The following is an 18,454-nucleotide window of genomic DNA, read 5'->3' as shown; positions in this document are numbered from 1 at the left end:
GGACCTTGTTTGCCTTTTCCTCCACTATTTTTCCAATGTATGGAACATAGTTGTTGTTCAATGAATATTTGCTAAATTTGTGCATGAAGGAAAATACCAAAATGCAACTAGCATTTGTGCTTTGGAAGGAAGGTTTGGGCATCTTAAAATTCCTAATTTTATAACAAGCAAGATTTGTATTTGGTCTAATGGTTAAGCAGTCTTTACTTTGTGATTTGGCAAAATGTAAACAGTTTAATGGACTCATGTGGATTAAACATAGGATTTCACAGAATCATGCAATAAACACTTACTGTATATATACTAAGTGTCAGTGTGTTAGCTACTGTGTTGACCTATATCTTGACTCTTCCTTTAAGAATCGCATCCTAGCCTCAGACTCTGTATAATTATCTATAGACTCTCTCTCTATATATATAGAGAGAGAGCTAGAGAAGACTTATGGGTAAAAAGCAATCTAAGCTTTGCCAGTGTGCTTACCATCTAGCTCTGCCAGCTTCTAGCGGTCCTCATCAGCATCATATGCTAAATCCAATGGCTTTGGCACCTTGGCACCTGGCTTGGGTTTATCTCAGTTCGAACACTGCTCAATACACTTAGTCACCTCCTAGTGCTCATTCATGTGACCTTGACCTGTCTCTTACATTCTTCATGAGCTCACTGCTTTACCTTTTCTCCACATTAGCAATCTTCATTGTGCTTTCCGCCTAACAAATCCCATTTTCTGAATTTGCCTTACTCCCACCTTGTTATGTTTGATTTTCAAGGTTATTGAAATCTGCAGACTTTGTGTGTTGTCCCAGCCTCTCAAGCCCTTGATTTCACTTCCTTTCATGTCCAGACCTGTGCCTCTGATTCCACAGTCAATTCAGCCTCCTTCTCTCTCTCTCTCTCTTTCTCTCTCTCCCTCCCTCATTCGATGATCCACTCCACTCTCTCATCCACTTTTTCTTCTTCTACAGTCTTCCTCATATCCCTCAATTCTAGAGAAATAACTTGACTACTCAATGTAGTAACATTACAAATAATGGCCACCTACTTCAGCTGGGCTTTTGACTCTACTTAGCATCACTGTTATTACGGTGATAAGGACACAACGTATCCATGAAATCATTACCAAGACCAATGTCATGAATACTTTGCAAACTTTTTATGTGCTCCTAGTCAGTTTCTACTCTTCCTCATGGTACCTCTCTCCCAGAGCTTTACCTTTTTCAAGCCCACCAAATGGCTTACTCATAATTCAGAGAGATCATAGAGGCCTGGTGCTAGAACATTAGCCATTCTTCCCTCTTTCATAGTTAGTTCGTGTAATGCAGATGAACAAACAGAAACTTTAATAAATTTCTATATGTCTTGCCTTCTGAAAGCTTTATATCAACTTCTCATTTATTCCTTACAACAAACTTGTAAAGTTAATAACATTGCCTTTAACTGACATGTGAAGAAAACTCAAGCAGGGAGTGGTTAAGTGCCTTACATAAGCTCATGAACTTAATAAGGACCTCAGCTGAGATACAAATTCATTTTTATCTGACTCCAAGTCCCAAGTCCTTATCACAACACAATATACTGTCTCCCCTCCATACTTATCCTTTCCTCCTGCTAGGTCACATAATGCCCTTTTCAGGTCCCAAAATAAGAATTAACACTTTCTATTTCTTCCTTGTAAGTGTCATCATTTCCCACTTTTGCATCTGTTTCCCAAAATTCTGGACCTGTGTCTGTGACTCTGGTCCACCTGTCCAATGAACTCCCATGTCTGGGCATAACAGTGCCATCTACGAGCATCAAAATTACCTGGCCTATCAGTGCCATATACTGCATGAACTCACAAGGCACGTCTTGTTTTGCCTGAGTAAGAGATGCTCCTTCTTCAGCTCAAGGTTTTTCCTCTATAGTTCCTAATTCTATCCAATCTCATTCCTTATTTTCCCTCAAGTAGATTATACCCTTTAGACTATAATCACACTCAAGTGACTATAAAAAAATAAAAAATAGAAGAAAGCAAGCACCAATGCCACAACTTCACGTTTTCTCATTCTCACCTATTTCCTTTCATGATTACCAGGATTCTTCAGAGTTTTCTGCAGTCACATTCTCTGCTCCTGTTCTATTATCTTCTCAACCCACTGCAGTCTTTTAGCCCCTTCCTTGGCTAATCTAATTCATCTTAACCATTAAGGTCAACAGAAACAGTCTGATGCTTTCTCTCCCATCAACATTCTGGTTGAACTCTGTAGTACTATGAGATTCTGCTGGCCCTTCTTAAACCCCTCTGTCCTTCAGCTAAGGAGACATTTTCTCTCCAAATTCTTCTTTCACCTTTTATACTTTTCCTTCTCTGTTGTTTTGGTTTTTTTTTTCCCTCACTGACTTCTCTTCCTCATCCAACTTCTTAAATGTTAGTAATCCCTGGTTTATGGTTCTAGGCTTTCGTTATTTCTCATAGTTTACATGCTTCCTGTGAGTTTTGATTTTGCCTGTCGCCTGATCCATCACTTATTTATGTTAACTCCCCATGATTCCTCTGGCCCCCAGCTCCCTCTTATGTGCCAAAACTCTATTTTCTAACTATCATTAGGATGTAGCACAGACATCTCCTTGAAATCACTGTCTTCTTCTCAGACTTGTCCCCTTTTTTCCATTGCTTGTCTTGGCTAATCATTTCTTTATCTCCTTCACTCTCTTCGTTTTCTTAGTTCTCCACTTTCCATCAATAGCCACCACCAAAAGGTACAAAGCCCAAATTCCAGAATGAGATCACAATCTCTTTTAAGTTCTTATTTTCTCTCATCTGAATTTCTCTCCTTCCCGTTTCCTCTGAACTCAGTAAAAATCATTTCAATTCATTCTCCACATTTTGAATTTTTTTCCTAAAATACAAATCTCACAATATTCCTCCTAGAAAACTTGTTATCTACAAGATAATGTACAAACCCCTTAGTATACAGGCTTCTTTTCATCATCCCCCAACCACCTTCTCAGTTCCATTCATCCCTCTTTTTTCCTACACGCCAGCAATGCTGAATTCAAGGCAGCTTCCAAAATGCTACATGCTTTCACAACTCTATATTTTGGGGATCTGAGTATGCATGTACCCTTTTCATCTGAAACACAGTTATTTCTCTCTTCATCCACTCTCCTTGCCTGCCATCTGCCCCAATCCTGCTCATTTTCATGATGTAACTCCAAAATAATTTCCACGAGGCTCTCCTCCTTCACCTCTGCAGGCACAGTCACTCTTCTTACCATTTCCCCTACTCTGAAAAACATTTTTTTTTTTTTTACAATTTGTTTTGTTATTCACACATTGCAACTACTTTTTGATATGTCTCTTTCCCCCAGCTATACAATCAGAGAACAAGCTGGGTTTGTCTTATCGGTCTTTATTTTCCCCAAATTTAGCAAAGTAGCCCAAAGTAAGCGCTCAACAGAAGTTTGTTAACCTTTGAATGGATTTATGAACTGGATGGAAAATTGCAATAGAAAATTTCCAGATTCATTCCAATGAATTAATAAATAAAATTTAAAAATACAGCTCAGAATTATAGTTTAAAAAATGAGAAATATTTAGGACATAAAAATCACTACATTCCCATTTCTACTGACCTTTAATAGGAACTGATCTTATGGCAAAACTGAAGCAAATAATAGAGATTTGGGGTGAATTTAAAAGTATGTCAGAAAAAGCTAAAGTGATTTTGGTAAAAGTCAAGCAAATAAAAATATTAGCCTCAAGAAAACTAAGATAAGTAAATGAAGGACTATGTATAAATGATCCTAATCAATTGTTTATTTTTACAAAGTTAAAGCAGAAAGACCTAGGCTTGAAGGACAACTTTAGGGACTAGGCTTTAGTAGAAGGGAAAATTATCAGTGTTTAAGTGTTGTTAAATATTGGAATAAGTAGTTGAGAAAAGTTGTAGAATTTATTTGGAAGAGAGTCAAGATTTTATTCCATCTGAAATTAAAGAATCCTTTAATAGAAAACGTATTTCTGATTCTACAGCTATAAAACACATGAAAAAGTCTGCTGAACTACATGATGCCAATGTATCACATTGTACATCATTATAAAAATGTACTTTTAAAAATTGACTAAATATAAACTTAAGCCTAAGAGTAGACATATATCTATTCTGGGTAAACTTAAAATATAAATGACTGATTTTAAAATATTTAAATAGAATTATTTAAAAGTTACTGCTTCTGGACAATAAAACATAAAAGCCTCTTTGGTAGAGAAATGTGAAGTCATTAAAAATTGATCTTAGGTCTTGTCCACTTCTGATTTTTATTATTCTCTTAGTCCATCTTTACCATTTCTCAATAATAGCTGACAGGGTAGTCTCTCCATAATATATTTTTCTCTGACTTAGATTAAACCTTTGGGATTAAGTTTCCCATTTTTCTTTATGGGATATTTGGGGGCTTTTAATGTATATTAAGAAAATATCAAAGGCCAGATGCTCTTTTGCTTGATGGCATTTTCCATGATGAAGACTGGCCATGTGTGTGGGCAACAAATCACTGGGCCACTCATTCTCATACCCTTATTACTAGATGTGGTTGAAAAAAAGTCAAGGCTCAGATTTTATGAAACAGTTTATTAGCTACCATTTTTTATTTTGGATTAATTGCTATTCCAGAATATAGACTCAGATTGTCCTTATCAGTCTGAAACATGAAACACAAAATCTGTTTAGAAGAATTAAGTTTTATCACATAACTGGTTTTGATTCTGGAAAATCAGTCATGGAGGAGGATAAAACTCACTTATAAATTCTCATTTGGGCAAAATGATTTAGGAAAGAGTGCTGAATGGATACCTGATCTTATTAATGTCTAAAGTATGGCCGCTGTCAACACAGAAGAGGATACTTTGATTGTAAGATGTGGGTTTTATGTATATGAATATAAATGGTGTTAATAATAACTGAAATTGTTTCTCCACTGAAATTTCTCAGTATATTACATGACCAAATCAAACCAGATTTTCAGAAAAGCAAAGCCTTGTTAGTGATTTGGGGCACTAGAATGTTATGTGTTTGTTTGTCTGTTTGTTGAGGAGAAAGTATTCTCCCCTTTTTAAGAATTTATTGCATTTATTCCTGGATCAAAATCTTGCTAGAATAAATATAATAGCTTCTATTTAATCTATGTTTGTTGCATGCTTATATTGCCTTAAATTTACACTATATAAAAACTATTTAATTCTGCAATGTGAGCAATTTGGGCACATTTTTGATGCCTCAGACACGTCCTCAGATTCCCTCCTTAGACCCTCATTCTTTTAGTCTGCCTCAGTTGTCCCTGTAGATGACCAGTGATGCTTGGGCCCATATGGTCCCACTTCCTGTGGACGACCAGACACCTTCTTGGAATGCAAGGCTCTCCTGGTTGCCAAGGTGCAGACTGGCTTTTAGATCCCTACCACATCCAGATTTGGATAAAATACTATTTTACAGGGTGTAGGATCTGAACTTCTGCATAGCCATCCAAAGGTGTGCCCAGGATCCACATAATACAGGGAGAAAATACTCCGGGTAATAAATTTTAACCAAAAGGAAGCAAGAAATGGGAAGAAATAGGTCGATATATTCCTTCTCCTACCTCCATCCCTTCCTCCTACAGACTGCTTCATGCTTTCTCCAGTTTATTTGCAGCTTTTTTGCAAGTCAAGTGGTGCACCTGCCCAGTGGTTCTGTGTGTCTCTGAGGCTCACTGTAGAGTAGTAGCCAGCATGATAACACATCCTCTCTTCTATTTCGTATCATCTCCTGCCTCACTTCCTTTTTACTTCACTCTCTGTGTCCTGGGCTCATGCCTCCCAAATAAAGCATGGATGCTTAATTTGGGCTTTGTTTTCTAGGGAATCAGGACTGAGACAATTGTTGTTACTCTCCTGTGTCAGGGAGGCATAGCTCTCCACCAAAATGTGTGCAGGGCTCTCTCTTCAGGAGTCTAGAGTTGTCACTGGAAAGTATTGGGTTGGCCAAAAAGTTCATTCTGGTTTTTCCATAAGATGTTACAGGAAAACCCAAAAGAACTTTTTGGCCAACCCAACAGCTCACCAGCCAAAGGCTCCATTTTTTTCTATCCCCCTTTACAACAACCTGTGGCCACATTACCCATTCTCACCACTGGAATGTGAACAAGAACAATGTGAGCCACCTCTGGGCTCACAGCTTTTAAAGAGCATGCAGATTTTCCTATGCTCTCTTAACGTTTCCTTCATCTGCCACTAGGGGATGACAGAACCAAAAGATGGGAGAAGCACAATGTAGCAGAAAGCTGACCAGGAGTATCTGTTTTGGTCTATGGTGTGAGTAAGAAATGAGGTTCTGAAGGCATTTTGAATTGTACTTGGACAGCAGGTAGTGTTTCTTTACCTGAAAAATCTTGATATTATTGTTAAGAAAACTAAGACAAGGATTTTGAAGTATACTGTCATTAAGTGAGTTTGTGCATTTGAATCCAATTCTGCTTCCAAAGTCTGTTCTCTTAACCACTATACTCAATTGCTTCATCTAATAATAATACCAATAATATCAATAATAAATATAACTAATCTTTTTATCTTTGCTGTGTGTCAGGCTTGCTACATCAATTTTCTTACACAACTCACGATAGCTCTATGAGGTAGGTACTCTTATTAACCCCATACTGCAACTGAGACATCAAAGAATTGTAGCAACAAATAAAATGTGAACCTGGGATTCCTAACCCAGGTTGTGTGACTTAGAAGCCCCTATTACTACCTAATATGGTATACTGCTTCCCAGAGCATTTCAATTTAGTAGTGACTTTTAAAGGAAGAATAAATACATATATTCAGTAAATTTAAAAATGCACTGTGGAGTAAAAGTCCCTTTTAGCTTAGAGAAATGTAAGCTCTAAATCAGATGTATTACATTGACCAAAATGATAAACCACAGAGAGTCAAGCTTCATAATTAAAATAGTTTTCTGAAAGAGCCTAAGGTGAGGTTTATTGGACAGTAAGCTATTACTCATTTATAAAGCATCCTATCAATTTCATGTTTTTGTGGTTATTAAAAATTATGTACGATACAGAATTTATTGTGGTTAATGGCCAAATCTTGAGAAAATTATAACCAGAGAACATGGCTTCATTTATATTAATATCAATCACTTGATTTCATTTTTTTCCTTACAAAGTTTGTGTTAATAAAACACTAGAATTCATTTTTCATTTTTTCCTTTCTTTCTTTGATCTCAACCTGTCATCCTCCAGATTTTGGACTGTTTTTTCTTTTTCTTTTAATTTTTAAATTATGTTGAGACCGTATGATAGTGCAATCTATGGCTGTATTAATAACCTGCCCCAATATTAACCATGCTGACTCCACCAGAGCACTATTATTGTGAGAATTTAAAATGCCTTCGTTAGGCTAAGGTTGGTAGATCTATTGTTTGCACCTCCATTTTTATTATCTTTTTGATCTTTTTGAGCACCTCCATTTTTATGATCTTTTTGAACACTCACTTTACAAAGATAAAATCATTCCATATTCATTTTATACAGATTACTCAATAATTCATGAATAGCTTTCTGATTGAAACTATTTTCATCTTTTTTTGCTAAATCACATCATTTTACTCCCATAAATAAGTCCATTTTATTATTAAAGTCATGCTACAGTGAATGAACATTAAATATACTGCATTATTTAATTAATGCTTGTGCTCATTATTTTCACTGGAAGTAAACAATATTAAGAAAAACTAAACAAATTATTTTAATGAAGTCTTTTATATTACTCTTTTTTTGCTTTCAAGGTTATGGCTGAATGAGTGGTCTAAAAAAGTTAATAGTTTATTAAATGCCTTGGAAGAGTTTTCTGTCATTAGAAGTAATTTGCCAGTGTTTGCCTCTGATTAGAAGTATTAGTACAATGTAAATTAAAAAACATAAAAGTAGCCCAAAAAATCTCAGTTACATACACAAACAACATTTAGGCTCCATATCAAACATACTGGCTTTAGAACTATATAGTTTGAGGGGAGAAATAGTCCCTAAAATGTTTATAATGCTTCTGAATTTATGTCAAAAGTGACACTAAGTTTTCTGAGTACCACGAGATAAATATAAAAGGAAGTAAGGTCCACTTGGTCTGATTTTTGGTGGATGTGGAGACAAGAAATTTCCTAATCAGAAACAGACTTTGCATGATGCATTTATCTCAGTAGGGTACCACACTGAACATATATTCTGGAATCACATGAAAACACCTCCAGGTTGCTACTGGTGCTCACTAATGTGCTGATACACCCATGTTTTGGGCACAGCATATTTTTTAGTTCTTCCTAGATGAATTACCCTGCTTGCTTTCTTTGCACTAGGACTTCTTTAGCAATGACCATGCTGCTAAAAGATCCGGTCATAGGAGAATATTAATATATATTCTGAGTAAGAAGATGCCCTGTGATTTACTAAATGCATGGGGCCATAATGATGACAGACTTAGCCGTTTTGCTATTATCTTTGTCAATAAGAGCACAGGCGTTATTACTCTCATCTATTTCCATATATTTTTAGAGGAGGTTTTTCAGATAATTTAACAAGTCCTATCTTCATTTTTTTAACTGTAGGAAAAATATATCTTAACTCCCCAAACTGTCTCTGAAAACTCTGAATCTCTCTTAATTTGAGCATATGTAGTATAAACTGTAAAGGGCTCCACAGTGCCTACAGAAAGAAATCATCTCCTCCCACAATCCTGTTCAAGGTCTTTCATGAGCTGATTCCACACTGACTTTCTAACCAAGTTAGAGTGCTTGCTGTCCTACAACACTGTTCCTCAACTTTTTTTGAGGCAATCCCTCACTGGCAGTGCGTCCACACAACTTACAGAAGAAACACAAAATAGTCTGGACTGGGGCATATATACCCTAGGACTCAGGGAACCACCAAGAAACATTTTTAAGAGCAATGACTAGCACAGTATGTGGAGCAAGGCAAGCAATTGATAATATCTGAAAAATAAACAAATAAATTAAGGAATTAATTTCCCACATTTTATCATTGCTTACTCCCTTCTTTCCATGTAAAGTGTCTTTTCCACCCATTTCTGCAATGAAATCCTAGTCAGCCTTCAAAAACTTCCTCAAATGTCACTTCCTCTAACGGATATATTTAGAATCCTTTGCAGGTGGGAGCCATATCTCTCTCCTCTTAGTCACCATGAAACTAAGCCATGTCTCTGTTCATGCCATTTTGGAGTAACTATCAATGTCTACTTCTTCACTACAATTACTTGATTTATGGGCATGCTTTCTATTTGTTTCTAGACCCTCAAGTGACAGATCTGAGTTTGTTTCATTTTTGTGTCTTTCCTAATACCTAGCATAGTGGCTTAATATCAAGGACCCTAAGTGATATTTCCAGAATGAACTAATGGAGAAATACATAAGCTGACCATTACTTGCAACAACAATTTCCTTGGGAAAGAGCTACCTGTAGCTAGACCTATGGTTCCCCAGCGTGTTTTCTTATATATCTTTATCATGTTAGTCATGTTCTATTATAATAAACCTACATATGATTCTGTTTCCCCTACCGGACTATAAGCACCTTGACAGCAGGGATCATATATTATTCATCTGGATATCTCCAGGGTTTAACAACACATTGTGTGACACCTGTTAGGAGTTGTTAATAGTTCATAAAATAAATAAATGAATGGGTTCTCTAAATTACACAGCTTCTTCCCCATGAGGCAATCCATCAATTTTGTTTTTTTTTAACCAGGAGTGCATATTTGCCACATCCCATAGCTATAGTCCAGGGTCTACTCATTATCAATCAGATGCTCTAAAATCACAAAGTACAGCCCATACACAGGAGGAAAGTTGCAAGTGAACTGCTGGAACCAATTGAAATACTATGCTGGTACTGAAATAGGTAAGTGTACCTGAAAAATGCAAGGGGTATGATTCAAGGCCTCAGAGGATAAATCAAACTGACAACTCTTGTTTCTTTAGGACTTCTCTGCCATTAGATGAATCAAATAATACTGTAGCTGCTTTTGAGGCAAACGTTTTTGCTCTTGGACTAAATGAGTTGAAGTTAGAAGAAACATCTCCTTTCTTGCCTTTTCCCTGTGATAGTACTGCTCATTTTAAGACAAGCAACACCTGGGTCATACTGCTGTTCAGTATGTAGTTGCTAAAAGAAGAGCCATGAGAGATTATTCTAGGGTGAAGATGTCTGGAGAATACTGACACACCTTATTAAAGAGTTGCCCCTGGTAGCAAATCTCACTCCATGGCATTCTTCTCAATCCTTTTCTTTTATCCTATTTTCCAACCGAAGTAAAAAATTCATTTCTCTTTTTAGCACACAGACCTTGCCCATTTTCAGTTTCATGCCATTGTTCATATTTTTTTACTCCACTGGAATTTTCCCTGCCCACAAATCTCCACATATTGAAATTATAACCATCCTTCAAGGCCTAATTCAAATCTTTCACAGATGTGAGCTGTCCCTCCTTTAAATGTTAAAAAAAAAAAACAAAGAAAACACTCTCCTATGTTTCTTATTTCATCTCATCCTATTTTTTGGCAGAGATGCTATAAAGCAAAGACTATATCTTGATTATATCTCTATGCCTTATATGTAGCCCTAACGAGCAAGCTGTTCATTGTAGGATTTCAATACATATTCTTATGAAGTCTTTTCCCACCAAGGCTTATATAAATAGCACTAACTTGATTAACCAAATGCATATTTAAATGAAAGTGAGGTAGATTGTAATGAGAAACTATGCTATTTGGATCAACTCTCCCACTGCAAACAATGAAAAATGCTGGATAAAATATTTCTTTTTAAAATTAACCTTAAAAGAATTGAAAGGCTGAAAAGATAGTGGGAACATCCAGGGTAAATATTTTTTGGAGGTGAGAATCTGAACCCACAGAGAAAAGTAGAATATCAAATCAAAATAACTGCACCTTTCCTGAGGGCATTATAAAAGGATAAAGGAGAACCAATATTAAACTTGTTCCCTTTCTCCAATCCCAAGGGATTATAAAGAAGACTGCCTTTGTAGATGAACAATGTTAAGAGAAGAAGGAGTGAACAATAATTCTGTCCCTGATAAAGTGTAGCACAGCTGTAGCCCTCCTTTTATGTACACATAACTCAAAAATTTTAAACTGTTAACTTAGATTGATCTAATCAATCACTGGAAGTCCCCCAGACAATTTAGAAAAATACAAAACACTCTGGAGTAGGACACATTTATTCCAGGCCTCAGAGAACCTCCCATGATATTTCAATAACAATGATTAGCACACAGTCAAAGATAAGCAGACACACAAGGAAACAAAGCAACATGAGTGAGAACCAGTAGAAGCAGACTGATGTAGACTTCAGATGCTAGAATCACAAGACACAGAATATAAAAAAACTACGCTTTCTAATTTTCACAAAATAAAAGAGAGTCTTTAACATTCAGAAAAAAAACCTGTAACAAATGACATAGTAAATTTAAAAAAGAAAAAAACTTCTAGAAATAAAAATTATAATAATTGAAATAAAAATAATGTTTATCACAAAGGGAGACTGAGTTAAAGAATTAGAAGATAAATCAAGGTAAGTTATTTGGAATGCAGTTCAGAAAGAAAGAAGAATATAAAACATGTGGAGGATAGAGTGAGAAAACTTAACATAGGTTTAACTAGGGGCTTAGAATAAAATAAGAGAGAAAATGTAAAAGAAGCTACATTTGAGAAGATAATAGCTTGGAAATTTCTAAAATACATTAATGACAGTTATAATCAATTTCAAGAGGCCCAACAATCCAGGCAGGGAAAATAAAAAGATATTGACACCTGGATGCATCACAGTGAAACAGTGGAAACACAAAGGTAATGAGAAAATATTATGAGGGACCAAAGAACAGTGGTTAGATTAACAGGTAACTTCTTGATAACAATAATGGATGACAGAAAACAGTGGAAAGATATCTTTGATGTGCCAAAAGAGTACTACTGCCAACTCAGAATTCTATATCCAGAGAGAATATATATTTCCAAAATGATGGAGAAATAGGGACATTTGAAACAAGCAGATGCTGAGACAGATTGTCACGACAAGACCCTTACTACAGGAATTTCTCAGAAGGTACTTGAAACAGAAGAAAAAATAATCCTAGAAGGAAGGTCTAAGATACAGGAATATATAAATAACAAGGAACATGGCAAATATTGGGCAAATAAAAATCAATATTGATTCTATAAAAGAGAATAAATAATGTCTAGTGGTGTTAAAAAAGAAAAGAAAGAATTAAAATACTGACAGAAATAGCATATACATTGGGAAGGTGATAAGTGAATTAAAACTATTCTAAAGTAATATTTGAATAGCTTTAGTCTTCAATAAGTTATAATTCTAGGCAAGTCAGTAACAGAACACCAAGTGTATCACTCCTAAAACAGTAAAGAAAAATATGAAATGATTAAAACAAAATGAAAGGAAGGAAAAAGCAAGACATATTGATATTTAGAGAAAGAAGCAAGAAACAAAAGAAACACATGCTGTGATTCCATTTTATAAATTCAAAAGCAGACAAAGTATACTATATTTTTAAGGGCTATAGATATAGGTGGGAAAATAATAAAGGGTGATAAAATAATGACTAAAATGCCATTTAAGTCTGTGGCAAGGGAAGAGGCTGTGATGACATACAGACAATAGGCAGGGGTGGGGCTTCTGGAGGGCTGGCAGGGTGTGCATCTTGCCCTGGGTGGTGGTTATGTAGAAGTTTGATTATAACTGTTAAAATATACATACATGTTTTATACATTTTACTAAAAATGGTTTCTGCATTATTTTCCAGTGACAATATTTCAAAATTTTAAAGTGAGCTACAAATCAGAATACAGAATAAGAACACTGTCCTTTCCTTTATAATCCAGAAAATCCGGAACTAAGGACACCACTGGTTTTCCAATGCTCCTTTTCACAGGAGGGCCAGCCAGTCCGGACCAAACTTTCTCTGGTCTGAGGTGAAGTGAACAAAACAGAGACAATGTATGTAGATGTAGGAGGGAGACGGTTTCCTCTCTTGGTAAAGACTGTCTTTAATTTTGAGGTTTTATCCCACCTAGATTTAGGATTGGGGTATTATACAATGTCCTTTCTGTTAGAAAGTGACAGTAGTAGTAGGCAGTACTTTACTCTTTAATGTCATTAAAAAAGAAAAACAGAATAGGTCAGTCCTCCTTTTCCTTGAATAGGTCACTGAGGACCCAGAGCCTATGAATCTCTGACTTACACACACCAGCAAAGTGACTGTGTTTCTTTTCAGGGGGAGGCTGCTTTTGATAAAAATGTGACTTGGTTATGAACTGAAAGAATTTCAGTGAGAAAGAAATATAGCCAAACATGGAATGTGGGATCAGGCACAACACTGTGTGACATTCTGTATTAAATGTGAAAGCAGTAAGGTTAAGAGACAATGGAGGAAGATGAGGGCCCCAGGAAAATATATATGGACAAGCAGGATATTACATCTAGAACCCCAAATGGAGAAATGGCTTCATTTTCAGAATTATTCAGTGCTCAGACACAATATTTTATGCTGCCTATGGATACATATTTCTTTTTTTGGAGACAGTACACGCTGGTATTTCTTGAATTAATATACCTTTTCTTCTACGCATGTGTGAATCAATTCAAGTGCAAAACTAAGATAGTATGATGGTAAGTTATAATTATATTATACGCTATATTATGTACTATAGAATATAGTATATTTATATTTTAATGGAGTATATTAGAATATAATAATTAGTTTATGGCTACTATGCATATTTTTATTTTATTAACTAATTTTATTCCTTACTAATTCTCTTGGCAAATATTACTATCTCCACTTTACAGATGAGGATTCTGAAGCTCAAAGGAGTTGAATAAGTTTGTCAGCTCCTAAGTGGCAACACTAGAATAAAGCTCCCTATGGTTGAACTTCAAAGCCCTTCTCCTAGCTACTTTGCTGCTTTGTCTCACCACTGCATTAACATTCAAAGATCATTCCTGTACAGATTAAAATGCCATTTACTCTTTTAAACTACATTTTGCACTCACTTAGGCAGCTTCTACAGACCCCCTTGGAGAAAAGGACAGACTTTCCCAGAAGTACAATGAACAGTAATACCAGGACATGTGTAAGGGGGCACAAGAGAAATTCAGAAACTTGAGCATAAATCTCTTTCAAAATAAAACCACAGTATCTTTAATCAAGGCCTGGTAATCATCATATCATTTCTCTGAGACTGGAATTGGTAAATGTGGGCTATCCCACCAGGCCTTTAATATTCAGTTAGAAATGTATCCAAGAACTTGACTAGCAAGACAATTCACGCAGTACAAACAGGAATCTGTAATTCTTTCCCCTATTACCACAAAACACAGTTAGTTCCTGCCCAGGATTTGCTTTGAAGACAATGAGTGTCTGGGAGAAACCATAAGAGCACTGAAAATGGGACTAGAAGTAATAAATAGGGACTGCTAAAAAAAAAGGGGGGGGTTAACAAATTTCCTCTAAAAGTAAAATCTATTGTCAATTTACAACAGTTCTGAAGCTTGAACTAGAGGCATGCAATTAGTGAGCTGACTTGCAAGGTTTGCCTACAGTAAGGGGGAGTTTTCTTCCACCTGTACAAAATTAAGCATTTGATAACTATCTCCTGGTATGAGGAGATTAAAATAATAAAATAAAAATAAACCAAATGCTTTAACTTGGAATCTAATCTCTCCCATTATCCCAGAACATTCACATAATCTCTGCTCCAATGGAATTCTTCTCACCCAGCAGGATGAAGATCATCTTCTCAGCAGTCAAATTCAGCAAAGCAAGTGACTTTCCTCCCTTCCTGATTTCCCCTTTAGAACTCATCCAAAGGGAAGACAAAGAACCCGTGGGTGGATGGGAGTTGTTTTGTACCTAGCCTTTAGGGATACCTTATTTTTCTTAAAAAGATTATCTCAACATTACTGTAGCCAAAAAATAAAAACAAAACAAAACCCTAAAACAAATTTCTGAGGCAGTTTAAATTAAAAATACAAAGGACTGAGATATATTTTTAATTTATTCATAATTAGTTTACAGATTGGACTGCACTGAGACTCCAAAATCAGCAAGCTACTTGGGGATAAAGGCTATTGCAATTATCAGGAGCAAGCCAAATGCTACCTTTTGTTCTTACTAAAATCTCCTTTAAAAAAAAAAATCTCTTAGCAAATGATTTTCTATTTAAAGAGGATTACATAGCAAACATGACTAGTGGCTGGAAAGCAAAGAACCTTCCATCGTTTTATTACATGCCAAATACAAATTAGTTCATTGTGGTTAATTCCTGACAGGAGACACCTTTTCCCTGCTGCTCATCAGGCCGCTGGGGTATGGCAGGTTGGTTCCTGCCCGGAGTCCTTCCTACTCAGGAGGCTGTCAGATATGCTGCTTGCCCACTGTCTCCAACATCGTGTGGCAGCTCTGGTGTTCGGGCAGCAAGGTTTTGAGCTTGAATGGCCCCAGTAACTAGCTCAGAATTGCCCCTACTATCACTGTCAAATCTCTGTGGGCATATATGAGGCCCTCCTCCAGGTACAAATCAATAAGCCCTACAAATTTCACTTTGTAATAACTACTGGATACAGAAATTGTATTAGTTCCATTAGATGGAGTCATAGAACTGTTCAGAAAGGTTAGCTGGATGTAGTGAATGTCACAGTTAGACTAAGATAAAAAATCACTTTGTTAACTTAGAGTGTTTCCTCATTGGTAACACCCTATATTAAGGTGCCATTTATAAACAGTTTATTATTATTTATTAATGTGTGAAGCACTTTATAGCATGCTAGATAACAACTTAAATTCATGTATTAAAGATGCACATACATGGTTTAATACGATTTATGCCTTATAATATTCTTTAAAACAGCTTTCCATAGTCTCATCCGTTAAGTATTTATTACTAATGCATTTTATAACATACTTTATACTACATTATTTGAGCAAGTAGCTGCATTTAGTGATCATTTCATAAATAAGAATAAAGCATTTATAAATGGCACCTTAATTTAAAGTGTTACCTTCCCATTACTAGAGATCTGCTTGCCATTCATCTCATTTTGTGATTATTCTCCAAATGCACCACTTAATAAAACAAACACTAAGTTCTATTTTCCCTTCATCTGATTAGAAGTTTATTGAGTCATTTTCCTCCATCTGCTTTCAGATGTTGATAGCTTGGAGGCTTTAGTGTGATTTCTGTTGAAACCAAACTTTTAATTCAATGATATTTCTGTAAACATGATAATAGTAGAAACAGAGAACTACCCACCATATTAGACAGAGCCTGCTGCTTGGATTCTTTGTAAAATTCAATTTTTCGACTAGAAAGAACAATCCAGGAAGTAGACCAGTTTTTCCTTAGGAGAGAAAAAAGCAAAAAAGCACTATCACTTGAAGAAATCATTCACAGGTATTGTAAGAGCAACATTTGGAATAAGTAGAGACTATCTTTATTTTTAACCAGAATTCCTAAAAATCTTTTCTTTATTAAAATCTACAGGTGGTATGGAATTTAGATAATAATAAAAATATTCTGTAATTTTTATATATCATGGCATTTATAGTAAAAGTTTCATCATTTGTAGATCTTCCCCAAATCTTTTTCCACTATCAAAAATCCAACCTCGGGGGGCTTCCCTAGTGGCGCAAGTGGTTGGGAGTCCGCCTGCTGATGCAGGGGACACGGGTTTGTGCTCCGGTCCGGGAGGATCCCACATGCCGCGGAGCGGCTGGGCCTGTGGGCCGTGGCCGCTGAGCCAGCGCGTCCGGAGCCTGTACTCCGCAATGGGAGAGGCCACAACAGTGAGAGGCCCACGTACCGCAAAAAAAAAAAAATCCAACCTTGTGTATCCATGTCTTCCACTCCATAAAAAGTCTATGTTTCTACAGCAAACCAAAAACAGCAAATTAAAAATAGAAATCAGAACCTCGTTCTTCATCGTTATATCTCTTCGTTGGTTTAGTATACATTAGAGTCTGCAAAACTAATCAGCTAATTTGCCTGAGTAGTTCACAATATTTTTCAATGTTGAAACTCAATGCAAATAAAGGGAGTCAAATGCTTTTTACTTTTTGCCAATCAAATTGGCAAGAATTAGAAGGAACAATACCAAGGTTTACTGAGAGTATGGAGAAATGGATTCTCCCATGCAGTTTTGGTGGGAGTGAGTGGAAACAACTTTTCAGGAGTGAATTTGGCAATATGCTTTTTAAAACTATTTTAAAATGTGTATATCTTTTGATTGAACAAGGCAATTACTATGAATTTAAATTTATCCTAAAGAAATCATCTCATAAGTTAAGGCTCTGTACACAAGAATGAAGTGCACCATTTCTTAATTCTGCATCTAAAATATCAAAAAATGAGATAGGTTATGTAAATTGCATATAATGGAGTCATACAATGGACTAATGAACCCTGTGCTTACCAGAATCCTGATATGGGAAGATTTTAATGCAGACCATAATATAATATGTAGTTCATAAGACCATGCTGTGCTATTTACCTATGATTGTCCTCACCCATCCCAGCCCCTTCTGATTATCAATTCCCATTCATCGAAGTTAAAATATTATGTCCCCAAATATGTTTTCCATGACTTCCTCACATAGCACTTAGGATAAATTAAAAAAATTTTTTTTGTATATTTAACTTCTCTCTCCCCCATTAAATAAAAATCCCCAAATCGACAGAAAACATTTCATCCTTACAAAGATACCCCTAGTGACAAGCAACAGTGCCTTGGACAGAGTAGGCAATAAATATGTATTTGTTGAGTCAATGATTAAACTTAGACATGGGAGTAAAAAAAAAAAAAAAGCTGGATATAACAATAGTTAAATCAGAGAGTGAAACCATAGCTTTTGATTTTCCTTTGCATTGAACATGTATTACTTCAATACGTAGATGTGTATATATTTGTGTCATGAAGAAAGACAAATGTTTTAGATGGTAAAAGATTAAGGAGATTAATATACATAAGTTTCTATTACATCATATTGCTGCAGTTTGCTTTGGTTTAACACTCAGTTCAGAATAGCTGAATTCATTTTACAAAAGTGATTTTTTAAAAAAGTTTACAAAAAGACTATTCTGATCCATAGAAAACTACACAAAGATACATTTTAAATGACCATTTGAGATCTTTGTGTAGTTTAGTTCCACTTGCCTCATAGTCTCTAGGGGCTTGATTTAAAGGACAGCTGTGATTCAGTAAAGTTAATATTTACAAGATTAGGTTGCTCTTACACGCCTGAAGCTTTCCTAATGATACATCGTGTTGAAAAGAAAAAAAAACTGGATAAACAGAAACAAAACAAACACAATGTGTATTTTCCAACATGCAA

At 35.7% G+C, this 18,454-nt stretch overlaps 1 protein-coding gene across 2 annotated transcripts in view; it reads right to left on the bottom strand.

The window, feature by feature from the left end:
• ARHGAP15 (Rho GTPase activating protein 15) overlaps positions 1-18,454 on the bottom strand; it is a 618,249-nt gene that overhangs the window by 497,516 nt on the left and 102,279 nt on the right. For both annotated transcript variants that reach the window (XM_082630937.1, XM_082630938.1), the window contains exon 5: positions 16,377-16,464. In XM_082630937.1, coding sequence (XP_082487063.1) covers positions 16,377-16,464 — 88 coding nt within the window. The remainder of the gene's footprint in view (positions 1-16,376; positions 16,465-18,454) is intronic.

Source organism: Mesoplodon mirus, assembly GCF_964341445.2.
Source record: "Mesoplodon mirus genome assembly, chromosome: 8".
Classification (NCBI taxonomy): Eukaryota; Metazoa; Chordata; class Mammalia; order Artiodactyla; family Ziphiidae; genus Mesoplodon; species Mesoplodon mirus.
This window is presented reverse-complemented; position numbering and strand designations above follow the sequence as displayed.